The sequence below is a fragment of the Gallus gallus genome, chromosome 1, assembly GCF_016699485.2.
Source record: "Gallus gallus isolate bGalGal1 chromosome 1, bGalGal1.mat.broiler.GRCg7b, whole genome shotgun sequence".
Lineage (NCBI taxonomy): Eukaryota > Metazoa > Chordata > Aves > Galliformes > Phasianidae > Gallus > Gallus gallus.
In genome coordinates, this window is record NC_052532.1 from 49,520,958 (window position 1) to 49,531,741 (window position 10,784).

At 60.8% G+C, this 10,784-nt stretch overlaps 1 protein-coding gene across 1 annotated transcript; it reads left to right on the forward strand.

Moving 5' to 3' along the window:
* Positions 1–4,205: 4,205 nt before the first annotated feature.
* SHISA8 (shisa family member 8) lies at positions 4,206–10,762 on the forward strand. The gene is made up of 4 exons (XM_003640380.6): positions 4,206–5,342; positions 9,164–9,288; positions 9,432–9,578; positions 10,314–10,762. The coding sequence occupies exons 1-4, from the start codon at positions 4,813–4,815 to the stop codon at positions 10,589–10,591; spliced, it is 1,080 nt and encodes a 359-aa protein (XP_003640428.1). The 5' UTR covers positions 4,206–4,812; the 3' UTR covers positions 10,592–10,762.
* The last annotated feature ends 22 nt before the right edge of the window (positions 10,763–10,784 follow it).

A 10,784-nucleotide genomic window follows, 5' to 3' on the forward strand; every position in this document is an offset into this window, starting at 1 on the left:
TATTTATCTCCGCTGAAATAAACTCAGCCAAGCAAACTTCATGCCCCGTAGTGACACCGCCAGTTATTAAAAATAAAATAATAAAAATTCCCCAATGAGTCACTTAAGATGTACATAATCAGCTCCAACTACAGCCGTAGTGGTGTTCATGAGTCGCTGCTGAGTGCAGGGAGGGCAGGGCGGGGGCTGCATCCCCCCACTGCATTTCCCAAAATGAGTACGTGGGGAAGGGTAAACCCTGGGTGTCCCCACTGGCAGGTGGGGGTGATTGTAACACACATCTGGGGGGGGGGGGGGGGGCAGAAATCAGCCCCAGCCTTGATAGGGGGCAGTTCACCACAGGGGCGAGGATCCTGCACTGGAGGTATCCATGGGGTTGCCACAGATGGGGGGGGAACCACGGGCATGGGGAGATGCGGGGGGATGTAGGGGGATGTGATGAGATGCGGGGGATGCAGGGGGGTGTAGGGGGACATAGGGAATGTGGGGCAATGCGGGAAAGTGTGAGGGGATACAGGGAACGTTGGAGATGCAAGGATACAGAGGGATGTGAGGAGATATGGAGATGCAAAGGGATGCAGAGTATATAGTGATGATGTGGCGAGGTCCTGGCGGTGCAGGGATGTAGGGGATATGGAGAGGATGCAGTGGGATGCAGGGACGCAGGGGGATGTGATGAGATGTGGGGGGATACAGGGGATGCGGAAATGCAAGGGATATAGAGAGGATGTGATGGGATGCTGGGGATGCCAGGATGCAGGGAGATTTTTGCAAGGGGATGCAAGGGGATGCAGTGGGCTACAGGGGCTGTGTGCAGGCGGGGGGCTGCAGGAAGCCCACCCGTGGGCTCAGCCCTCACCCCGCTAACGTGTGGCCCCATGCAACCGTTCTCCACACACTGCCGGCACAGCGGGCTGCGCTTCTTCTCAAGTGCTGGGAAAGCAAAGGGCATAATTTTAGGAGAAGCGTGTGAAATCTGTTCTGGCAGATCATCCAGAGAGCTTTCCAGTGAAAAGAAAGCATTAACATTTGCTAAAGGTCCTTGCAACAAAGCGAGCGGTTCCCAGCAGGCAAACCCCACAGTGACCGGGGGTTCGGGTGCTGTTGACCGGGAGCAGTCGGGGTGAAGAGGTGCAAAACCCCCCAGGGTGTGAATGGGGACAGGTGGCTGTGGACCAGCAGTGCTCTGGGGATGCTCCGGGAGCGCCCTGGGGTTTGGATGGTGCTTTGGCACAACACGGCTGTGCAGGGGAGGGGAGAGGGAGGGCTCCCGGGTGTGATGGTCACAACCAGGAGGGGGCACCGACATGGGGCTGTGTGCCCACCGTGTCCACTCCCAGCCCGCTGCCCCCACCATCCCATTCCCCCAGGATGGAATTAGGGGGAAGGAGGGGCGAAACCCGCAGCTCATGATTCATCCCTACTATATTCGTGCTTATTATAAGAATGATGAAAACACAGCCGGATCTGGAATCGCAGATGTAGGAAGCAGGGCTGCCGCTCTGGGCAGCGCAGCCGATAGCTCGGGTGCTGCGGGATTCCACCCGGAGAGCAGCGGGGCCGTGCAGGTGGATATGTGGGGTCCTGCAGGGACAGCGGCCGTTGGGTGCCCGCTCTGCAGGACGTGGGGCTCAAAGCCCACACCTGCGGTCTCGGTGCTGCGGGAAGCCCGGAGTGGTGTGGGATGCAGCACATATAGCGTCAGTCCTTTGGGATCGTGAAACGGTGGGTGACCCCCACCGGTCCCCGGAGAGGTGACGGCACCCCTATTTCCGTCACTGGCCTCACAGGGAACATGTGGGAGGTATTTTTATCCCACTGCCAGCTCCCTTAGTCACCGATGCTTGCTTTAAATGGGTCAAGAGGGAATAAAGCTGCTGCAGCCCCGGCCTGTCTGGGAGCACACGCACCCGCAGCGGCTCCACAGAGCCAGGAGAGCTCTGCCCCTCCTGGGCAGCGTCAGCCCCAATTAACATCTCATTAAAGCCCAGCGGTGGGAGAGGGGTGGCACGTTGGGGGAGTGGGATTGCCACACACACACTGGGCCAGAGGGACACTGTGGGATGGGGCCAAGTGTGAAGGGAGAGCCCACGGGTTTGCATCTGTTGCCAGTGTGGGCGCAATGAGGCACGGCAGCGTTTGACATCGGTGACCCCAAAATGGCAGTGATACTCCAGGGACGTGGGAAGACATCACCATGAACTGGTGACACTGTGACACGGTGACAGCCTGGTGGGGATGTTCATCCCATTGGGAGGGCAGGAAGCGGGCAGAGAGCAGGGCTGCGGCATTATGCCCTGAGGAGAAGCAGCGGGAAATGTCTCCCGATGTGGAAGATGGTGGAAGGGCTGCTCAGGTGTTGCTAATTCTCCAGACCTCGTGGAGCAAAGCAGTGCTGCAGGGCAGAGCTGACTTGCAGGTCCACATGGGGTCACCAAAGGCCAGCAAGCAGCTGGACAAGGGTTGGAGGTGGAAAAGGTAGGAAAAGATCTCTAAGATCACCTAGTCCTACTGTCAGCACATCCCCACCATGCCCACTGACCACATCCTCAGTGCCACATCCACACGGCTCTGGAACACCTCCAGGGACGGTGACTGCACCACCTCCCTGTGCAGCTGTGCCACTGCAGCACCACTCTTACTGAGAACTTTTTCCTAATATCCAACCTGAACTTCCTCCGGCACAACCTGAGGCTCTCGTCCTATCACTGTTATCTGGGAGCAGAGGCCGACCCCCACCTCAGCACAGCCTCCTTTCAGGTCATTGCAGAGAGCAATGAGGTCTCCCTTGAACTCTTCCCCAGCCTGAACATCCTCAGTTCCCTCAGCCGCTCCCCATCAGAGCTGTGCTCCAGACCCCTCACAGCTCCGCCGCCCTTCTCTGGACACACTCCAGGGCCTCCATGCCTTTCTGGCAGTGAGGGGCCCAAAACTGAACACAGCACTCGAGGTGCAGCCTCACCAGAGCTGAGTACAGAGGGATGGTCACCTCCCTGCTCCTGCTGGCTGCACTATTGCTGCTACCAGCCAGGATGCTGTTGGCCTTCTTGGCCACCTGGGCACACTGCTGGCTCACATTCAGCCAAGTATCAACCAACACCCCCTGATTCTTTTCCTCCACACAGCTTTCCAGCCATTCTACCCCAAGCCTGCAGCAACGCCCGGGGTTGTTGTGACTAAAGTGCAGGACCCAGCACTTGGTCTTGCTGAACTTCATCCCATTGGCCTCAGCCCAGCGATACAGCCTGTCCAGGACACTGTGAAGGGCCCAAGTAGGACCTTTTATCAGATCAGACAGGGCTGCATGCAGGCATCTCCCCACACCGCCCTGGCACAGCCGCTGTGCCCGCGGAGCTCTGCCGGTCTGCCACGGAGCCGGCACACCGCACGCTGTTCCCGGCCATATGGCTCCAACCTGAGCCCAGTGAGCGCGGCCGGATGGGATCACTCTGCTGCCCTCCCGCATCCACAGTGCCGGAACGTCGCTCTGCGTGCGGATGCTGGGGTGGCCCCCGGGAGATCTGTGGGGTCAACACCAGAGGGCCATATGAGGTCTGTACCCCATCCCCCCCGTGACGCAGCCAGGTTTAGTCCTAAATGCTGAGTCCCTGTGCAGCGCACGCTGTATGCATTTATTTTCTTTCTTCAAAAAAGCTCTGGCTTTGAACAAATTCCCTCCCGATCCCTCAAGAAAACTGTTTGGGTTTGAACCCGACGCCGTTGGGAAGCGGGGATTTTGCACATCTCGACTTCGGAATGTTTGTAATTATCATTTTAATGGCAAACGCACATATGCTCCCGCAGTGTATATAGGGCATTGCGCGGCGCGGTTCCCCGCAGCCCATTCCCAGCCACGGCACCGAGCGCAGGCGGGGGAATAACACCCATCTGCGTGTGTAGGGCTGGGAACGGGGCTGCCATCCCAAGCGTTTGCCCGAGGCCAAGAGATGACATCGAGGACACCCTGCCGTGGCTCTGCGTATTGACGCCCCTCGGATGAGGAGCCCGATGGGGCCCCAACCACCGTGATTCGGGGCCGCAGCCCCCATGGGGATGCTGGCAGGGGCCGGCACCGCAGCTCCGCCCTTCCCCGGCGGTGGGGCTCTCCCCGCGGCCCCTCTCCCCTCGTCCCCCCGGGGGGCTCCGGCGCTGCGCGGCGCGGGAGGGGCGCGGGGCGGTCCCCACCCGACGGGGCGGGCCGGCTCGGTGCCGCCCGGCGGGGCGGGCGGGCGGGCGACGGAGCGCTGCTGCAGGAGCTTCTCCGGTTTCCCCGCCGAGCCGTGCCTTGCCGCCTCCCTCCTCCCTCCCTCCCTCCCTTCCCGGTGCCGAGAGGGTTTCGCTCCTTCGCTCTTATTTTTTTCTTCTCTTCTCCCTTTCTTCCCTCCCTCTCTCGGTGCCGGCAGCGCGGCGGGGATGGGGCGATCGAGGGTTCCCACTGCTCCGGGCCGCTGCCCGCATCCCCGCCCCGGCCGGGGGCTCTGCCCCAGCCCTGAGCGCCGAGCCCCGAACCCCTGAACCCCCGAACTCCCGAACCCCCGAACCCCCGAACCTCTGCATCCCGCCCCTCAGAACCCCATCGGCCGCTTCTGGGGGAGCAGAGCCGGCGGTGCACTTTTTTCCCCCCACTTTTTAATTCATTTCCCTTTTTTCCTCCCCTTTTGCATCCCCTCCTCGGGGCTCCCCCCCAGCCATGGGGCTGCTCCGGGGGGGCCCTTCCTGGGCAGGCAAGCGGCTGTAACCCTCCCCACGGGGCACGGAGGAAGCGGGGGGGGGTCCTCCAGTGGAGCAGTGCTCGGTCCTTTGGGGGTGGCCATGGCCCCCCGGAGCCGCGGGCGGATGGAGCGGAGCTACGTGGTGGGCATCTGCTGCCTGGTGCTGCTAGAGCGGAGCTGGGGCGCCGAGCCCGGCACTGGGGACGGCGGTAACAGCAGCCGGGCACCGGCGGTGGAGGACACAGCCCCCGCGCCCACTGAGCCCACCCCAGGAGGGGACCGTTGCCGTGGGTATTACGACGTGATGGGGCAGTGGGACCCTCCATTCAACTGCAACGCCGGCATCTACCAGTACTGCTGTGGGACCTGCGGGTACCGCTTCTGCTGCCAGTTCAAGGCCAGGCGGCTGGACCAGAGCGGCTGCTCCAACTACGACACCCCCAACTGGGTCAACACGGGGCAGCCGCCTGCCCGCGTGGACGAGAGCCCCGAGGGCCCCACCCGTGACAAGACCAACATGATCGTCTACATCATCTGCGGCGTGGTGGCCATCATGGTGCTGGTGGGCATCTTCACCAAGCTGGGCCTGGAGAAGGCACAGGGCCCCCAGACCGAGATGACAGTCTCCAGGTAAAGGGGTCTCGTTCGGTCCTCCCACCTCCCCCGGCCCCCTGCACAGGGTGAGCCCCAGTGTCACCCCATCCCCAAAGGGATGAGAGGATCCCCAGACCCTAAGCATGCAGAGGGGTGGTGGTGGCAGCTATGTGACATCGTCCTCTCCATCCCTCATTCCCTTTGTCCCTCATCCTCCCCATCTCTCCACTCCTCCGTCCCTCATCATCCCCTCTATCCGTCATCCCCTCCGTCCTTCATCCCTTCCCTCCCTCATCTCCTCTGTCTCTCATCCCCTCCATCCCTCATCCCCTCTGTCTCTCATCCCTTCTGTCCTTCTCCTCTCATTCCCTCTATCCTTCATGCCCTCTGTCCTTCATCCCCTCCTTCCCTTGTCCCCTGCATCTCACATCCCCTCCATCCCTCATTCCCTCCACTCCTTGTCTGCTCGCTCCATCCCTCATCCCCTCCATCCCTTGTCCCCTTAGCTCAAGACTGTCCCTCTATCCTCAGCAGCTGATGATGTGGGCAGAGCACTTGTTGTTGGAAGTGGCTTTTTGCCTGCGTGTGTGCCTTGTACCCTGGTGGGATGTCACTCCTAGGGAGGGGACCCAAGCTGCACACCATGGGGACACCGCAGGGATGTGGGGCAGCCTCCCCCAGTTGCCAGCCCCTCACTTCTCATGTGAGCTCCTGCTCCAGGCAAACGGTTCTTGTCCTGTGTCTACCCCAAATTGTGATTTTGGGCAGCTGTTGGGGAGGGATGGGGACAGGGAGAAGGACAGGGACAGGGAGGGCCGGTGGCTGCAGTCCCCTTGCTCCCTCCTTGCATTGTGTTCCTCCACTCAGGTCGATGTTTCTCTTCCTCTTTTTCCTTTATTTTTTTTCCCCTTTCACTTTTCTCCCCCGACGATCACATTCAATGAGTTTAACACTTCTCAGCGGCTGACAGCAGCTACAGCCCCCCCGGGTACAGCCCTGCCCCTGCGGCTCTGACTCAGAGCTGCCCTCTTCGTCCCCCCCCTTGGCACGCATGTGCGCACACACATAAACACATCTTCCTGGGCTTTTATGCTGCTTTATTCTGGAAATTTAGCACGGCAAGGAAATGATTTCACTGCGACAATGCTCTGGTTGCATCCACCACCTCAGAGACCTGCACGGGCACCTGCTTGGGGAACACCTTGCCCTGGCTCTGTTCCCATCCCTTCTCGCTCTACCAGGTGCTGTGGAATTTGCTGTCTCCCCCAGCTCTGTGCACCCCCTCGCAAGGATGTGCCCCGGTTCCTGCCAGCATGCTCCAGCATGGGGAACATGCGGCTCATTGCCCAGCAGATCCTTTTTTCCCTGAGGCTACTGATTTTTTTGGACACCACCATATGGAGCGGGAGGAGGGAAGCTTCCCTTGGGTGCCTCTCAGGGACAAATCCAGGAGCCTGCCACTGTCCTGGCATGCACCGGGGTCTTGTGCATCTGTGGCTGAATGTCCCAGCCAGGTGCCACCACCTCCTCTGTCCCGGTGTGAGATATCTCAGTTGGGCACCATATCTCCACCTGCCTCTCCCCGCGCATGGGCACTGCGACCTCGCGTCCCGCCTGACGCCGCAGGTTGCAGCTTCTCATTTGCTCCTCAGGAGCTGCAGCATGGCCTCGGGCCAGCTCCCTGTTGCATGGCCTCGCTGGTTCCTGTTCCCATCCACCCATCCTTCCATCCATCCATCCATCCTTCAGCTCATCCACCCATCCACCCATTTTGCCACTGTTTTTCCACTCCTGGCGCTGCTCACGCTCTGTGTGGTCCACCTCGAACACAGCTTCATCTCCAGACTCTCACGGCCGGGTCCAGAGGGAGGTTCAGGCACCTAAAATGCTGCGGTCCCCCCATGTGCCTCTGCAGGTCCGTATGCCGGCTCTGCCAGGCTCGCTCCTTCCTACTCGGCTAGCACTTGGCACCATCCCCGTGCTCACTCGGCGTGCCCAAGGCTCTGTGAGTCAGGAACACCTGCCCATGTTTTTCTTGAGGCTGCCGATGTTGGGGTCCTTTGAGGGCAGGGGGATCTGCTCGTGTCTACCACATGGGGACATCCTCATACAGACCTACAGGAGGCCCGTGGAAAGGGGTCTGGGGGCTCTGCAGAAAAGCCAGGGAATAGGCTGGGACTCTCTGTGCTTTCTGGGCTCCCAGCCCTGCTGGGTAGTCCATGTATGGCCCCAACCCCCATCTCCACGGATACCCAAATAAGCCCCGTGGTGAGGTCCCATGCTGTCACCTCTATTTTTTGCACCAGTGGCTCAGGGACACCAAGTGTGGCATTCCAGCTCAAGCAGTGGAGATGTCACCATACTCTCATCTTCCTCTCTGCCCCAGAAATTTCCTCTCTGCTCACTCCTGGAGCTCACACTGGGATGGTTTTGGGGATGCTGGTCGTGTCCATTGGCCAGGTCTTCCAGGTGGGGCTGTGCACTGCATCTGGGTTGCCCAGGGGTCACCCAGCACCACGGCCAGCACCCATGGCCACAGTGATGGATGGTGACCTCACTGGGCTCACCGGTACTTTACTGCAGACAGGAAGATGAGCTTATGTGCCCCACATTCCCCACCTCGAGCTGCATTCTGAGGCCATCTCAGACCTTTGGGTGAGCTAAGTCGATGTGACTAGAGCCTCCCCAGACCCCTAGAATAGGGTCAGTGTTCCCCAAAAACACAATGGGGAGCCCTCCAGGGTCACCTCTTGTACTTGAGGCTTGCGGATGGGGATGGAGCTGCTCTCACTGTTATTGTCCGGGCAGTTGGGGCCAGGGGCAGGTTTGTGGAAAAGAGCACTGATGGATTTATCTGGAGAGGAAAAGTCGCAGCTAAAGGACTGCTCGAGCTTGGTAAATAGACCCGAGGAAAAAAAGGGAAAAAAAAAAAAAAGAAAGAAAAAAAAGAAATAGGTCAAATTGCATCGGACCTCCCGGTGAAACAAGCCTGGGTGAGTGCTGGGCCCTGGGGACACGCAGGGGAGGCGGCAGCTGACAGCGTGGCAGCTCCCGCAGTGACAGCCACGGCCCTGCGAGCCGCTGGCCCTGCACGCTGCCTGGCATCAGCCCCAGGCTGCTGGGCCACGCTGGTACAGCCCCACGGGCTGGGAGAGGTCTGGGCTGCAGGAGGTTGATGGATCTTTAGGAGGAGATGGTTTATGGGGTAGAGACACCTCTGTGCAAAGCCCAGTGCTGATGGAGGCTCAGGCGATGGGCTGAGGTGGGCAGGGTGCTCTGGGTCTGTCTGCTCCCAGCAGTGTCCCCAGGTGGCTGTTGGGAGGTCTCCAGGAGACAGCTCTCCAAGTGCAGCCTCTCCAGTGCTGAGGAGAGTGGAAGGACCACCTCCCTCCACCTGACGGCATCTCTCAGCCTAATGCAGCCCATCAGCTTTCACTGCGATGAAGGCAGGAGCCCGGTGTCCCACCCCAGGACCAGGGCTGAAGGCCACACCGCTGTGTGTGCCCTGCTGTGGGATGGCCACTGTGTCACAGCGGTGCTGCAGCATCCCCAGGCATGAATAGTAAATGGAAGGGTGCTGCGTCTTACGTAACGGTGTTTAATGTTTAATGCTATCGCTTACCGGGAGGACGCAGGGAATGGCAACACCAGAGGCCACTGGCGCAGCCTCCTCGCTAAAGAGGGGTGACCCTCTTCCCTCGTCACTTCCCTGGGGCCTTCTCTGCTCCCAAATGGCTCCAGTGAGGGGGCTGCCCCTTCTCCCCAGAGCTTGTGGTGTGGGGCAGTAGGGACACCTGGACTGGGATGGGGGATGTGGGCATCACCTGATGTTCCTGTGCTCCTGTGCCCCTCCCCAGGACGCTCACTGACCTGCTGAAGCAGCCGGGCCACGGCCCCTCCGAGCACATCGATGGCCTGATGGGCAGCATGCAGGTGCAGCTGGGCGAGGGACTGCCCCGGGGGCCCCCGAGGAACAGCACAGGTGAGGCACAGGCTCCCCGGCCCCTTCTTAGAGCCTCTCTGAGGTGCCAGCGTGCTGCTGGGCATGCTGCTGCCCATGGGGGGAAAAGGCAGAGGCGGGTAAGAGGGCTCTGCTCTCCCCTGAGCCCTCACCTCTACCCCCAGACAAGTTGCCCCTGAACAACGCGGTGGACAGCACCGGTGTCACCCCGCTGGGGCGGCCTCATGGCCACAGCAAGCGCCCGCCGCTGGGCAGCAGCCTGAGCCCACCAGCCCCCAGCTACACTGCCTACACCACGCTTACGGCTGGAGGTGAGCAGGGAGTGGGAGGGCACAGGGGCATGGTGGGGAGGGGGCGGTGCACAGAATCTTCCAGTGGACCCCCAGCACTGTGCAGCTGATTAATGTCCAGGTTCTCCCCTGTAGACTTACTGCCAGCAAATCAGTGCCCAGCATCCCCCTCATGGACCCACCATCCAGCCAATTAGTGCCCAGGATCCACCCTCCATAGACCAACTGCCTGGCCAATCAGTGCTCAGCTTCCCTCTCATAAACCAGCTGCCCAGCCAATCAGTGCCCAGCATTTCCCTCATGGACCCACTGCCCAGCTAATTAGTGCCCAGGATCCATCCCCCATGGACCAACTGCTTGGCCAATCAGTGCTCTGCATTACCCCCATGGACCCACTGCCCAGCCAATCAGTGTCCAGGATCCCTCTCCATGTATACACTGTGTTCCCCAGCCAATCACCATGCAGACTCCTGCCCAGACCTGCAGCACCACCCATGCAGACAGCAGGATCCTCCACAGACCTTCCACACTGCTCAACCAATCAATGCCCAGGATCCCTCTCTACACTCCTCACCAATCAGCCAGTAGGATCCACACTCTCCCCAGCCAGTCAGCACCCAGAAGGCCCCCAACGCCCCTCCCACTTCCCCCCCCCCCCCCCCCCCCCCCCCCCCCAAACTCCATCTCCCAGCCAATGTCCCACCCTAGGGGATGGGGTGCCCCATGGGAATGACACCTGTGTCCCTGTCCCTGCAGAGAGCATTCCTGAGGACTTCTACATGCGTTTTGGGGGGCCAGAGGTGCCTCCCACCAGCACTCTGCCCTTCCCAACCACTGAGGGGTCTGACAGCTGCCCCCCACCAGGGGTGACCAAGGCCAAGGGTCTCCCCAAGACGCCAGGGGGCCCCGCCTTCCCGGGGGGCTGGGAGGGAGGCCTCCCTCGGGGCCTACGCCGGCCTGGGCCCACAACACCGCTGTACGGCCGGGCCCACCGGCACCTGGCCACCAACAGCAAGACTGAGGTCACCGTCTGACACCAGGACCAGCAAGGTGCCATCACCATGGGACGGGCAATGAGTTGTGGCTGTTCTCAGCTCACTCCATGGATGGGCAATGGACTTAAGCAGCAGCCTGGCTGCGCAGCCTCGTGTTCCCTCTTCCCCACCAACCAGCTTCCCCCTTGTTAATAAACACATGGAAGTGTACGGCCTCATGTAGCTGCACTAT

Coding starts and splice junctions, on each gene's coding strand:
- SHISA8 (XM_003640380.6), top strand. CDS start 4,813: ATGGCCCCCCGGAGCCGCGGGCGGATGGAGCGGAGCTACGTGGTGGGC. Junction 9,289..9,431: donor GCCCCCGAGGAACAGCACAG/GTGAGGCACAGG, acceptor CTCTACCCCCAG/ACAAGTTGCCCCTGAACAAC. Junction 9,579..10,313: donor CACCACGCTTACGGCTGGAG/GTGAGCAGGGAG, acceptor CTGTCCCTGCAG/AGAGCATTCCTGAGGACTTC.